The following is a 16,206-nucleotide window of genomic DNA, read 5'->3' as shown; positions in this document are numbered from 1 at the left end:
GTGACATACGATGACTTGTGCCAACTAAATCACTGAGCCTGACCACCCGATTCCGTCACCATGGGTTACTGAAGACCAATTTTGTCCTGGATCTTCAGGCTTGAACCCGACTACGAAATAAGTCCTATATGTGAATGACTTATCCAACTGTGTATTATTTCGTTGCCAGCAGCAAATAGAAAACTCAATAGCTTTTGTCATTTACTTGAGACAGATAAACATTATAATGTCAGTTCTCTCCTCGGCCTTGTTGCCATGACTCTTATCTTTTAGTCACGTGACTTATAATTACGTTGTGTGTTACAATATTCCAGTTACACGATGATGGTCTGTAAATATTCGACTCTGCACCAGACAATCCTTTGGTCGACTCAGTGTTAGGTTGTCATGCCTCAACAAAGCCACCCGATCCTATTTATCGCCTCTAATAACAAGCACGTGTTGCCAAAGATCACGTGTTCCAGCGGCTATCGGTTTCTCTTCTTTCGTTATTGAGCAAGATATGGCGGATGTCTGTCAGTAATCGGGTATGGAACAGACAATCTGATCTTCAACAGCATGAACATCGATCTACGCATTTGGGAACCGGTGTCACGTGTCAACCAAGTCAACAAGACTGACAACCCGATCACGTTAGTCACCTTCTACAACAAGCCTGACAACCCGATCACGTTAGTCACCTTCTACAACAAGCTTGAGAACCCGATCACGTTAGTCACCTTCTACAACAAGCTTGACAACCCGATCACGTTAGTCACCTTCTACAACAAGCTTGACAACCCGATCCCGTTAGCCACCTTCTACAACAAGCCTGACAACCCGAACACGTTAGTCACCTTCTACGACAAGCCTGACAACCCGATCACGTTAGTCACCTTCTGCAACAAGGCTGACAACCCGATCACGTTAGTCACCTTCTGCAACAAGCCTGACAACCCGATCACGTTAGTCACCTTCTACAACAAGCCTGACAACCCGAACCCGTTAGTCACCTTCTACGACAAGCCTGACAACCCGATCCCGTTAGTCACCTTCTACGACAAGCCTGACAACCCGATCACGTTAGTCACCTTCTACAACAAGCCTGACAACCCGATCCCGTTAGTCACCTTCTACAACAAGCCTGACAACCCATCCCGTTTGTCACCTTCTACAAAAAGCCTGACAACCCGATCCCGTTAGCCACCTTCTACAACAAGCCTGACAACCCGATCCCGTTAGTCACCTTCTACAACAAGCATGGATTGCTGAAGACTAATTCCAACCCGGATATGCACGAGTTCGTCTGTTGATGGCAGACATTAACATCGGTTTTCATTTTCTGTGGTCACAATGTTCGTAAAACAATGCGTCTAATTAAAGAAAAAGGCTAAAAAAGTAACAACAGAAAGATGGTTTACTCTAATCATTAGTGAAACCAGGTACACTCTAGTTTGAGGTCACAAAACACTTTCACCGTTTATGTGGCTGCACTGTGTCACGTGACTTGGAGGGAAGCAGTTCCAATTCTGTGTTTCCTAGATCCTCACGTCGCTTGTCGAAATGACTTATGGGATTGAAACGTGACAAGAACCGATAATGTCTGATTGAACCCTATCGCCCCTCGGTGGGACGAGTCGTTCTATATCAGTATCACCCGACACAGCCCCTGAAGTAAAAGTGTAAATGTCTATCAGCTTCAAACTTGTCTCGTGGGGATAAAATCTCCTGTCCTTGTGTCGCTGCTGTCTAGAAGCCACAGTCTGTAAAATACCAGCTACATCAGCGATCGCGAACCTGTTACTAATCGAGCTTGGGGCAGGCAAACTAGTGGTTGATATGATGAGTAGAATACTCGTAAGTGGTGGCAGAATCGAACAGAATCGCACGCAGCAGAACCACGGGTCTTGAGCCTGATGGTAAACCACAGTCATCGCAAAGCTGAATACCGTCATATACACATCTTGGCACTGAATCATACAAAGGATTCATCGTGTCACACACACACACACACACACACACACACACACACACACACACACACACACACACACACACACACACACACACACACACACACACACACACACACACACACACACTTTTCTCTCTCTCACACACACACACACGCACGCGCTCACAAACATCAAATGAACACAACTCTGAATCATGACACACATTTATCGAAATGCTGAATCATGTCAGGCATTCATCGAAATGCTGAATCATGTCACACCTTCATCGTGATGGTGAATCATGTCACGCTCTAATGGTAATGCCGAATAGTGCCACACATTCATCGTAATGCTGAATCACGTCTCTAATCGTAATGCTGAATCGTGATGTTGATTCAGACCACATTCTGAAACCTACAGAGGGCTGCCATTTCATATATTCCAATAAACCCTGTCATTACACTACGGTTTAGCCCTTCGATCGAATTGTACCGAGAGAGAGTGGGAGTGGAAAGGACGTTAGTTTGGAACCAAACCCAGGCATGCGATTCCTACCGACTGGACACTACTCCTCACAATTACAGGTTACAGATGGTTCAGTTATAAATGTTTATCATATTCAGTCTTATTAAACAGTTTTACCAATCGCCATCTAATATTGGTCTCTCAGATTTATCATACTGAGCTTCATATAAGAATTTCATGAAACATTTCAACAAGTCCTTAATGGCTAGGACTAATATTGCGGACTATATAATGTATAGAGTTCCGAGGGGAATATTAGTCATAACCTATCTGGCATTTGTATCCAGTGACTTGTGTCCTTTTGAAATAGGAATTCTGCACTAATAAGTTGTCTTAATGTCTCGGTGGCCGTGAGGCCATTACAGTGAGACGTCGCTTCAATTCACCAATATCTTTCTTGCTTAACTATACACAGCATGAAACTGCATGAAACACAAGTTACTTAGAAATTTATATAAATAACCCTCAAAAAACAATTAGCAAAATGATTTGCATAAAATTTGATGTCACGTATCGCGCATGGCACATGCACTATGTGCACAATGAACATAGTCTATTGTTGACACAAGTTCACACACCTGTGTGAGTGAGTATGTTTAGATTTACATCGCTTTTATCAATATTCCAGCAAAATCACAGCGGGGATATGGGCTTCATACTTTGTACCCATGTGGGAAATCGAACCCGGTTCTTGGGAGTGACGAGCGAAAGCTTTAAACATTAGGCTACTCCACTGTCCTCACACGCATGAGATTGAAAACTGAAGAACTGTTGATTATTCTCTCGTATCTAAATCTTGTGGAAAACACGTAAATTTCAGCTTAAACTGCGCGTACGTCATACCACGTCTTGAAACTGGGAGTATGCTGGGGACTGGAATGGACCAAATATACAGTGGTCATCGAAACACAGAGACGATTGAACATAATTTGAGCACGAGAAGCGTGACGTCACGCCAGCAAGACAACCACATTCGGCTGACCAAACAAAGGAATCCATTCCAGACTGCCAGTTTGGCTGCTCGAACCAGTCAGACAGCCTTCCGTAAAGTGATCCACACTGTGCCCCAAAGTTAGCGAACATCTTGTCTGGTGCAGAGAGCATCTACAGGAACTAAGGGTGAACAGACAGCGACGAGAACCGTATGTTGACGCGACAGGTTTTTGAGACAGCGTTATGGTATGGGAAGAATCACAGTTGGTCAGAAACAACTTGTCGTTGTCAGTGGCAGGTCTGCGATACGGGGTGGGGTGGGGTGGGTGTTGTGTGTTACATGTCGGTGGTGTTGTGATTCCCCAAGACAGCGGAACATTCCGGTACTCCCCTAGGTACCTGTTTCTCCAGTTCTCACCCTTATCGAGCACCCATGAGATGAAATGGACGGACGTTTACGTCAAGCCCAAAATCAGCCATCGACGTTAGTTGAATTGGGACAAGCTTTGGTTCATACAACAAAACAACATTCCCCAATCGGTTAGTGTCGTCTACACGTCGTCGTTGTCAAGGCTGCATCAACGTCAATGGTACACGCACGATACTGAATTTGTGAACTTACTGTTCACGTCACATCTCTTCAACAGTTACAATTTGACCAAGGAAAACGCCACAAATCATGTTATTTGTTCTGGTATTGAAACAACATTAAATTCTTTATTCCAGTTGTGTACTTTATTACAACGCATTTGTAGGTTTTCAGTATTGATTCAGTGTGCACGTGAATGGTCCTAGGTCTTCTCGAGTGTTACATGGTCAAGCATCTATTTGAAGTGATTCACCATAACGGGTAGCTTGTGTGTCATGATTCAGCATCACTGTGTTGTATGTTTCCCTTCGCATAAGCCTTTAGTGAGTCACTGAAGCAATGCATCATCGATAACTCTTCACTAAAAGACGATAGATCCGTATTTCACACCAATGACAGCAGTTGATCGCTATGATTACATTACATTAATTTTTGTTTTGTTTAACACTGCATGACACACATAGCATCACACCGCAACAGCATCACACGTTAACGCTATACATTTACCCACGGGTAGGAAAGGCATTTGCAATGCATTGATTTACGATGGATGGAATCGTATTTGGAGCAAGTGAAAGGAAGGAAAACTTTTTTACGACTTATTTTACACAGTTTATGTATCCATTTTTTTCTATCTGTTTGTACGTGTGGACAAAAAAGGTTTACCAGAACTTCATGTGAGTTAGTCGACATCATGACGACATTTCCCACGGTGTTTACAGCGACAGTCGCTTGTTCCGTGCCATTTACTGTAGGTTTACCCCTCGTCTCGCTGCTGCTCGGGGTCGACCTGGCGCTTCAGGGCCATCAGTAGTATGATGAGATGTTTGGAAACACTTTCTATTATCTACCTCAGCATACATTGATTACATTTCATTCACCAATATCACTATCGTTGTCGTCACGCCTCCTCTACTTATTGCTCACATCGAAGTTATTGCAACGCTATCCTCCTTCTTTGTCACTTCCTTCCCTTCAGCCCATCACCACCTTTCTCCAACATTCACGATATCCTATACCTAGGTTCCTGAAACCCGTGACCAGTCCCACCATCCATCTCTTCCCCTGCTCCCTGCCCCGCCAATCTCGGCACCCTCCATGTTCAAGTCCTCTACACTACAATCAGGCTGCGTTAGATACAAACATGACAAGCCGTCATCGGTGATGAATAGAAAACCGGGAGGGTCCAGACTAAGTATCTATCTTCACGCCAAATCAATACATAGCCGACAAATTGAAAAAGCCAATCAAATGTAGTCCTTGTCGAGATTGCTGCGAGATTTGCCAACAAGAAAACGATTTATACTCTCACAAAAAAATGATCCACTTGCAACTCTGGAAGATGGAAGAACCGCAGAATCAGTGTCTCTGTGTTGACGTGTATATTGCCTCGTGATCAACAACCGCGCTGAAGTGTCTGTTTCATGTTTGCTACCACAAACATCCTGGTATCAACGTCTGTGATGTGTCTGTGCGCTATAAAATACGTCTTTGTTTCTGTATTCAACTTGATCATTTGGGTAGTTTCTGATGATAAAACTGCATGTTTAGCTGCACACTCAAGATGTTACGGTGTAACCCATGACGACGAGCATTCATTTTCACTAACGTGCGGACATAACACTACGAGTAAGGTTCCTCATTACAAAAACAAGGACAGAACTACGACAAAACATTCAATGAGCGTTTTTAGGAAAACTTCAGAACAACTTATATTTGAAAAGTTCTTAATCACATCTTTTTCAAAAACCTTTCCAAATTCTGCTAATTTTTTGTATACTTTTGGTTAAAGCGTCAAGGTAGCGCGTTTAGGAATACAAATGTGTAGACATGGTGCACACATGTACAGAATCGAAACGGGTGATCAAACGCATGGGCCACTAGCCTACCATGCGTACAGTATTACAATGGATTACATAGGACTGTTTCCATATTGTGAGGCATGGGATGTGCCATAATTCCAATCTAAGGACAGCATCGAGTCACTTCAACCACCTCATGGATGTAGCCTAGTGGTTAAAGGGCTCGCTCGTCACGCTGAAGACACGTCTTCGATTCCCCCACATGGACACAATGAGTTAAGCCAATTTCTGGTGTCTCCGCCACGATTGTGGATGACAATGACATCCAGTGTGTTAACCTGAAATCGATAAGTGATGTCATGCTATTCTGTACGATACTATTAAGCCTGGTCCAGACGACTGTCTGAACGATCGTAGGAGTGAATGAGTGAGTGAGTGGGTGAATGAGTTGATGATTAGCTTGGTGGATCTGATGGTGAGGGGGCAGGTGAGTTAGTGGGTAGATTTGAGTGAGTGAGTGAGTGAGTGAGTGAGTATTTTAGCAATAATCCTGAATTATCACGGCGGGGGATACAAGTATTGGGCCTCTCTTCTTTGTAACATTATAGGAAATCTGACGGGAATTTTCAAAGTGACAGGCGAGGGCTTTAAACAACAGGCTGAGATTAAACGTAATTTACGGTTGTGTTGTTGTATGATGGTGGTGGTGCTTGCTCTATCAGTTTTGCAGGAAAAGGCAAATTGGCTGTGCTAATTAGTTCCCCATTTGGCAGTTCGATACTGGAGGAAAGCCCAATAGAAACAGTTTTACAGTAAATGAGTAAGTATGGTTTTACGCCGCTTTTAGCGATATCAAGGCAATAGCAGGACTGCGGACACCAGAAATAAGCTTCACGTATTGTACCCACGTGGGGCCTCTGAGGTCTGAGCCAAAACATAACCACTATCAGGCCGTAGGAAGCCTGTTGTTTTCGTAGGTTTGGTTGCAAACCTTTAAGTAACAATCATGTGTAAGCCCCGGCTCTTTTTACAATGGTAACTACGGCCCTGGCTACCCCAGAACCCATTGACAAATGGGGTGATAGATATAGGATAGGAGAGTAAGCATTGTTTCAAAGGAGAAGACACGGAGGAGGACGGCTGTAATAAGATTCAGATGGGAGACAGAAGAAGGATTTCCTGGGTGGCAACTGGTTGTGAAAGACGCTGGTACAGCGAGAGGGGCACCACAGCGAGCCGGAGCTGTGTACAACGAGATGACGATAGTGAGAACGAGTCGTGCAGGATGAGGAAGGGGACTGTTAATCTGCCATAGACCCTGAAACAAATATAGCCAAGACAAACCCTGTAAGTCTTCACTTCCACGGTTTTCTATGGACTCCATTTCATTATTTCCTTTGATTTGGTTTGGAGGGAAATTATTTTTCAGTAAAACATGTTCATTTCAGAGACCACGAGTTTAGATATTATACTAGGGGATTGTGAGAAAGGGCCTTCTCCCTTCCCCTGTCTCTCCCAATCTGTAAGAAGGGACTACGAGAAGAAAAAGGTTTCGTTCAGGAGTACAACATTTGAGGGCTGGTGTTCCGTTAGCTTTTTGAAAATGGTGAAAGAAAAAGATGGGTGTATGACGAGTGTCGGCTGAAATTGAAATCGTCATATACGAACAGTTGTGAAGGGGAAAGCGCATAAACACAAGACGTGTACTAAAATGATATCAGGTCACCGAGTTTATAATACGCAGCAAGCTTAAATAAACATAATTCATAATTAATGGAGGAGGGGAAATAACAACTCTTTGCGAAGTAATTGATTCCATTTAGCATACTCCTCATGCTACAATTCTCACACAAGAGGGCGCTGTTGTTTGCGTCAAACGAGGGTGAATAGGCGTGAACATGTATCATTTGATTTTCAACAGATCAACGTTCCACTTTCTCAGTGTGATGTGTGATATATTCGACTAGTTTCATTAGTGCAGTTACAGAAATCGATAATGGAAACCAACAGCCATTGTGACTCTCCTCTCCTCTTCTCCGTTATGGAGCAGACGACTTCTCTTCAGAACCATTTCAAACATGACATGGGTGAATAAGGTTTATCAAAGTACCCAAACGAAGTCACTGATAACATTAGAGGGTTTGTTGTTGAAGTTTATAGTTGACCAATGGCCGGTCACTTGTCCGAAATCGATAATTCTCGACGAAGGTCAACAGATACAAACGACCCAATATCAATTCTGGTCACTTCTAATTTCAGCAGGACAAGGAGTGGTTGTCGGAACAAAACATGGTCTTGCAATGACCACGGCAACTTTCGCCTCTATCACCCCTCTCTTTCATAGCTCTTTGCCCTTAAATCATCTCTGTCCCTTCAGTCATTCATTCTTGCATCTCTCTCTCTTCCATTCCTCCCCCCTCTTCCCCCTGTCTCTCCCTCCCTTCCTCTCCCTCTCTCAATCTCTCCAGACTGTAGTTTCACGTACACGCCAACCGTTCTTATGCTCTCAGATCAATACACTACACAATGATTTAATCTACTGCAATGTCTGGGGATTTAAATTGAAGATTTATGTCTCAAAACGCCGACTTTCAACGTGGATGTTTGGGGTTCATTAGTTTCCACGGCTCACGACTTGCAGTAATGGAAACACAAAGCCTGGATGCCACAGCAAAGCACAAGATATCGAATTTCTTTGTTCTTGCATTCCGGTCAGAGTTAAGACCGTGACGAGATGGAAAGGATTCGGTTTAGGTTCACTAATCTGTAACGTTGCGTACTAATTACACAGTAACGGAAAACATGTTTTGTCTGAAACAAGGCAGGGCACGAAATTCTTGTCAGACAACCCTGACACGGGCATCTGTGCTCGGCACGATACATTTTGTCAGACAACCCTCACACATGCTTTAGTAATTAAGGTGGTATTGTGAATCAGCCCCGTCTAACGAAATACTTTGTTTGCGATTAAACATCAACAGCTGAACAGGTATAAACTGAATCGATATCAGCAAGTTCGTTTGTCGTTTCTACCCCTTCACATCACATCCACATTGAGCCCACCTCTGGTCCCTATCGCATCCACCAATCTCAAACCACCATACCATTTCTTCGCCCACTATGGACGGTGGGATAGCCTAGTGGGTAATGGCTTCGCTCCTCGTGCCGAAGTCCCTGGTTCGCGTCCCCACATGGTTACAATGTGTGAAGCCTATTTCTGGTGTTCCCCGTCGTGAGATTATTGCTGGAATATTGCTAAAAGCGGCGTAAAATCATACTCACTCACTCATCTCCCGCTATCCTATCAAATCACCGGTCGCTCTCTTCCTCCACAATCACAACCATCCAGTCCCAGTCACAAGTCACTCACTTCCTCCACTATCCGATCCACCCAGCCCCAGTTTAAAGTCATTTTCTTCCTCCACTATCGCATATACCCAGTCCCGGTCCCATGTCACTCACTTCCTCCACTATCACATCCTCCTAGCCCCGGTCGCAGGCCATTCTCTTTCCCCGTATTTCATTCCAGGCACCCGGGTCCCATGGTGTTCTGTTCTTCCTCTATTACATCCACCCACCTCTGATCCATTTGTTTTTTCTCCTTCCTCTATTCAAACACCCAACACGCGGGCCTGTGTTTAATTCACATCCCCACCCAAATGATCACTCCCATCAACGGTATGCATGTCACCGACTGTCTTCTTCGTCAGTCGTTCATTGTCATATAACCTGCCGTCTTCCTTCACCCCACTCAAGCAATCTCTACCTTACATCCACTCTTCGTTCGAGCCATTAAAGTCCCAATATTACTTCTCTTACAAACCACCCCACTAAACCCAACATGCACCCCTCATTCAACCAAAGTTTAGCTTTTTCTACACAGACATTTAACCCGTTTCCCAACCTGGGGTTAGTTTCACGTAGTGAAAGCGCCGGGACAATTGTATGTCTGTGTTAAAATATAGGAATTGCGATCGACTTGCTGTCCACTTTGTGAATCCGGACCCAAGATTATTTGCAATAAACTACGACCATCACCAGCCTTCGTTAGAGTATAGGAGTATACGTAGCTCTCTCACTTGTGAAAGGGGACCCAGAGTTCATTTGCAATAAACTACGACCATCACCAGTCTTCGTTAGAGTATAGGAGTATACGTAGCTCTCTCACTTGTGAAAGGGGACCCAGGGTTCATTTGCAATATGCTACCATCATCGTCTTCGTTAAGTTATAGGAGCAAAGTTGAGCGTAGACCACTGGCGCAAATCGCGACAGACCCAGATCGCTTCCCTACACGTTCACTACACGTCCCCAAACCAGATCACGTGATTTCCGCACCCTCCACACGAATCTGTCAATACCCACAGAAACCCTAACAGGATGATAACTGTTAAACAATTAATTAAGAGACCCTTCTCAAAACGACAGCACTTCCGCTGCAAGCGTTGCGTGACATGTGCATTCGTGTACGATAGGTGCATATCTGCACGTCTATAGGCAATCTTTCCGTGCAGTCAGTGCGGCCGTCACTGGTGCAAGAACACGAGCGAGTACCACAATCGTCGTAACTGTTTGTTCTCATAACACTGAATACAAAAAAACCCCACACACTTAGTAAAATGAAGGCTTCACAATTGTCAGTTTCCTGTCATAACATTCAGACACTAATTGAATGCTCGTCGGTTTTGGAAGGTGTGCTTTTTAAATCATCACCGAATCGTAGTCGTCACCTGATGTCGTACCGGTCGTCGTCAACGGAAATTGAATGTCCGAAGTCGTCGCCTTAGTGTTTTTTTTATCAAAATTGAAGTGAAACGTGAAAAAAAAATAAATTAAACCTTCCAGTAAAAGAATCGTATCAGAAATAACAGTAGTTTAGTATTCACAGTCACAAAGTAGGGGAAACAAATGCCGGCGAGTTCTTCTGGTTTGCGTGCGTGAGTTGTACCAGCGAGTCGCCTTTCAAGACGACATTCTCCGGCACTGCACATCTGGCGCTGTAAATCTGGATTTAAGCTTTAGAGAAAATCCCGTCTTTTTAATGCATCATTTATGAGAAAAAAGAGAAAACTATCACCTATATGACATTTCTGAAATTACTTTTGGTGTCAACACTTCTGAGGAAGACTCACACGGTTTCCTGTTTTATTCTAATTAGTTTTAATAGTGTTTCAAGAATTTGAAACTATAAATGGATCAGATCACTCTCGATTATCTTTTTCTTGGTTTTGTTTTGACCTGGATGGTACGTCGTCTGAAATTCAGAAGATGTATAAGTACAATGTGCTTCAGACTGGAGTGAGTGAGTGAGTGTTTTACTCCGCATTTAGCAATACTCCAGCAACATCACGGTGGGGGACACCGGAACGGGTTTCACACATTGTATCCATGTTGAGAATCGAACCCGGGCCTTAAGCGTGACGAGTGGACGCTTTAACCACCAGGCTACCCCACCGTCCCGTTTCGGATTCGGACTGAGGATGTAATTACAAATGAATGAGAAACTTGAAAGATGGAGCTATGATTCAGACAATTAATCAATTTCCAGTTTCCTGACCTCCTTTAAACGTATTTGGTATACCATCGGTAAGATATGTGCGTGCGTGCGTGCGTGTGTGTGGTTATGTCGTAAAAGTAAATCTTTATCGCTGTACCTGAAAAAGAGATTTTTAAAATCATAAACCATAACCATATTTTTAAATCAAAACAGTGTTTGTAGTCAAACCATCGGATTTAGAAGGCCCACGCCAATAGTTTTGGGCTGAAAGGATACACATCCAGTTTATATTATGGCGTCATATTTTGAAAGAATTGTATGTGTAAGTTCATTTGTTATACAGTAGAGACAGAAATTATTAAAATTTGCGTTATGAATTACACGCTCAACCTTACCTTACGCTTGAGAAATGCTTCTGAAACAATTTGAGTTGTCGAATGTTCCGAGTCGGGCTATCCTCGAATACAATAACTGGATTTATAGCGTCGCTGCGCTTATGGCCATTGAAAAACGGTATCTGGGTAAAACTGTATGTTGTGTTATCTAGTTGTTTATCGTAATAGCCACGAGGTGGCCTACATGTCTCAATATACACTAAAGCTTAGTCTCTGAAAATAGAATTTTGTCAAGAACAAATAATTCCTGTTGGATGGAACCAAGGAAATCTAGACTTGCTTCATTTAGGACTCGGGGGAAAGGAAAATTGATGCGATTCAGGGACTGTGAAACACGCTAGTCTCGATGTAATAGTGAACACTGGGACCATTATCTTCTGGGGTCACATGTCTTTCTTCACGTTTACATGATCTGGAGCCTCGACTTGACAGTCATAAGGTAACCTGACTCTTTTTCCAGAACGAGGCTCGAGAACGTTTAAAGGCCGATTCGTCACCAATCGCCCCTTTCCGTATTTTCTAAGAAGGTTCGTTTGGTGGTAGCTAAGGATAAAATTGCAATATGAGTCTATGATTGACTCTTTAGTACTTTGGTGAAAGGGAAGTTAATATCTAAAAATACGCCTATGTAAATGACTGTGATTTATTTTTGCGGCCCGCACTAAGACAGAGCTCAGTCAATATGAGCGGGTCAAGCTGAGTTAGCGTTCGTTTTGTCTGTGAATGAAAAAAGTCTAGCGAACTTGAACGCCGCTCAACTCTCCTTCTTAGAAAATAACAACGGTTATTTTTTGTCACATTCGTATTCTTTGAAAGAGGATCTAAGCTTCTCTGTTCACTGCTGTGGAGTACTTTTTGGGTATCTTTGTTTTGTTTTGCTCTCAAAGTATTAATCTCAAATGAGTCTTTAAGTATAGATAATTTCCGAATTGTAAAGCCATATTGCAGCGGGGACAGCAAAATGTGTTTCATCTGATGTAGTACGCCGCTTTCATTTTTTTTACATAATACGAACGAATGCTCAGCAAATCAGGAAGAATCATGTATTCGAACTCATGGTCACAGATTTCAAAAAGGATAAATAAAATAGAATAACAATAAGCTGTAATGATATCGCCACAGACGACCGAGCCATCCTTTTCTTCTTTCCTTCTACTGTAATCATGTTTGAACACTGCACTAAGTTTTCATGGTGAAACTGACATTCTGCCCTACTATGTTAACGGACCGTTCGAATACTTTTATGAACCTTTTTGTAGCATTACAAATGAAAGTAAACGATTGAAATAAAATCTTTCATAAATCAGGTCATTTCCCCAAGTTGAAAATTCAAAGAAATGTCATTTCAAAATACGAGATGTTGAATCTTTTATTTTTTAAATTAGTAATTTTAAAACCGGGTTTCTGATGCAGCACTGTGATTCTGACTTCGAGCTCTTTACATTGCCATCTGCCTCTCAAGTGTTATCTGTTTCTCTAATTTACCAGCAATGACTGCTGTGTATGTGCCTCTAAGGTTTACGATACATGTACAACCATGCTGGTGTTTTCCATCGTCCTTTGAGATACAAAAGACCTTTAATGTGTAGGATTACTGTATGAGCTTCTGCAATTAGTGGAAATTATTTCAACCTTTAAAAATCAATGGGATGGCCATAGATTGGATCTTCGAAGAAAGATGAACTTATACGTGAAATGTCAAACGGATAAATTGGAAGAGACATGCTTCAGAAATGATTATAGCTACTTTAATTTCAGGTCGAGGTATGTTCTTAACATGTGCTATGCAGCTGATTGTGATGGTTACACGAAAACAACAAAGAACATGTGAATTTAAAGGAAGCGATTTCAATACATTGCATAGCCTTTTTGTCAATTCGTTCGGCGTTTAAATGTTTTTGTTACATTACTTAACACGGGAATCGGCTTGATACACATACTTACAAATTCCCAAACAAGGAGCTGAAACGGATATGTCCTTATTGGGAACACGGAAGCATTGAATGACGTCCATCATTTAAAGTGGGGTCTACGCGGTAGGAAATGTTCTTTTAAATCCTCGTAAATTAGGACATGGAAACAAAACACCAGCTAGAACACTTGGTGGATTGAGTTTCCTGTCGCTCCTCTGTCAGGAAGCAGAACTTTTAAGTTATCCTCGATTTTTAAGGGAATTGTACATCCTTGTAAGATAATTACCTCGGACCAATTCTCCCCCATGAAGAACCCGTGAAGATCGGGGTTAGAATTTGTCTGCATGTCGTAAGAGGCAACTTACGGGATTGTGTGGTCAGGCTCGCTGACTTGGTCATCGCATCCCAATTGCGCAGATCGATGACCATGCTGTTGAAGACTGGGTTGTCTGTTCCAGACTCTATTATCTACAGACGGCCGTCATATAGGTGGAATATTACTGAGTGTCGAGTTAACCAACCAACCAACCAACCAACCAACCAACCAACCAACCAACCAACCAATCGTCCGTGAGGTGTGGTAGCCAAGTGGTAAAAGCGTTAGTTCGTCACGTTGGAGACCCGCGTTCGATTCCCCACGGTATGATGTGCCAGTTCAATTTCTGGTGCCCCCGCCATGATATTGCTGGAGTGACTTAGAGCGGTGTCCAAACATTTCCTCTTTCCACCATGGTGGATGAGTGAATATTGCCTTAAGCCGCATATGAACAGTCTTGCATTCACCATAAAGCTTCGTCTTAAGCCGGTTTCACTGACACGAAGCTAAAATTAGAAACCCAGTATAATTACACTGTCCTTTGACGATTGCAACAAGAAGGGACATCACAAAGACGGGTCACGACTCAGATACGGCCTGAACGTGATGAAGCATACAGAGGTTCTCTTTTGTCTTGTGACTCACAAAAACATCTTTTCCTACTATAAATTCCTTCATAACGCTTTCTGGATTGATTACACGTATGGCTAGTTTGAATGATGTTACCGTGTTGAATTTAGGTCCATGCCGAACTCATGAATGCCAGGCTTGAGATCAACTTTGCATAGTTGATGTTTGTTTGTTGTACAACGCGAAGTAATATTCTAGATATACGGCGGCGATCTGTATATAATCGAATTTGGACCGTTCAGATCTTGAACGTGGACTTGCGCAATTGGTATACGATTAGATGTGTCAACTAAGACTCCCGGAGCTGATCAACTAGCCCAGTTCTAACCCGGATCTGGTCTGGTAAGTGCTATAAATATGTTCCTAAATGGAGCTATGGTGGCGAATGGCGTATTGTAGTCTGTGTTAACGGCACCACTAAGACAAGATAAGAGGACATTCTGTTACAGGTCACGATCCATACCGGGATATATGGAATGTTCTCCAACAAGGATAAGCGATTCATTCAGGAGAGACAGACAAGGGCCGTTCCTAGTATCTGTGATACAGCAAGGTTGTTATACCCAAGTACTCATTGATATTTCAAGAACGAATATGACGGGAAACGTACTAAAAATCAGTGATGTCAACTGTTGTTCATCGTCATCATCATCATCATTATCATCATCATCCGTCTTCTTTCTTTTCCGCCCTGTGGAATCTCTTTCGGTGGATAATCGAGTCTGGAAATTCTCTAGTATTGATGCTCTATGTTAATCAGATGATGTAATGTTACAAATTTGAAAAGAAATACTAAAAAGGTAAACGATGAATAATGTTTCATATTGCACAGCATAGACAATGCTACCAATATTCAGAATGCGTTGATCTCTGAGGTTCACATTCCGCTTTAAACAGCGTTCTAATCAGATTGAGAAACATTAACATTCTTGTGTCCCACACATTCACAAGGTTATTACCAGTTGGCCAAACCGAACCATAGATAAATCTAAGCTAATTTGGAGGAAGATTCATCTCGAACACAATCAAGAAATGTCAACTCATGACGAGGGACCGCCATGGCGCCTGCGATCTTCACAATTATTGATGAAATGTGCGTCTAAAGATCGTTGAGTGTTGAAGTGAATGTATAGTTAGATTAGAATGAATTGTTCTGAAGGAGCGGACTTTAGCGCTTTCCATTAATCCTTGTTTAAAATAATATTTGAATATGATCAAGTGTTCGTAGAAAGTTTCTTTCCAGGCATTGACGAGGACAGTGCAAATACGTGGTTAAATATTGGTTCGCAGATTTGCTCACATTTAGAATTATTCTTGCATTCAAAAGCTACCTTTAGGTTGATTTCAATCTCTCGTGCGGATTCAAACATGCAATATGTCTGAAAGGTAGTTGTGAATACGTCTGATAATCTTCAAACTAGAAACATTTTACGTCATGATTTTGAGCATTTCAATGTTTGTGTAGTGAAAAACATCTGTTAAAGTGTACTTACCGATGTAAAGTCAAGTTTTAAATGTTTCAAGTTTGGATCATAGAGAAGCCGAGATGGTTCAATGTTGATGGGTGATTGTTGGTGACCTGATTTACACATCGTCCAATCAGGATTTAGTATTCCCCAATAGTCCGGACCTGTGACAAAAAAAACCCGCAATGTTACGCGTTTCCAAACAAAA

At 42.5% G+C, this 16,206-nt stretch overlaps 1 protein-coding gene across 1 annotated transcript in view; it reads right to left on the bottom strand.

Moving 5' to 3' along the window:
* Nucleotides 1-16,206, bottom strand: part of LOC137274247 (carbonic anhydrase-related protein 10-like) — a 98,292-nt gene that overhangs the window by 54,999 nt on the left and 27,087 nt on the right. The window contains exon 3 of the mRNA XM_067807334.1: nucleotides 16,026-16,162. Within this exon, the coding sequence (XP_067663435.1) occupies nucleotides 16,026-16,162 (137 nt within the window). The remainder of the gene's footprint in view (nucleotides 1-16,025; nucleotides 16,163-16,206) is intronic.

The sequence above is a fragment of the Haliotis asinina genome, chromosome 2 (assembly GCF_037392515.1).
Source record: "Haliotis asinina isolate JCU_RB_2024 chromosome 2, JCU_Hal_asi_v2, whole genome shotgun sequence".
NCBI lineage: Eukaryota > Metazoa > Mollusca > Gastropoda > Lepetellida > Haliotidae > Haliotis > Haliotis asinina.
This window is presented reverse-complemented; position numbering and strand designations above follow the sequence as displayed.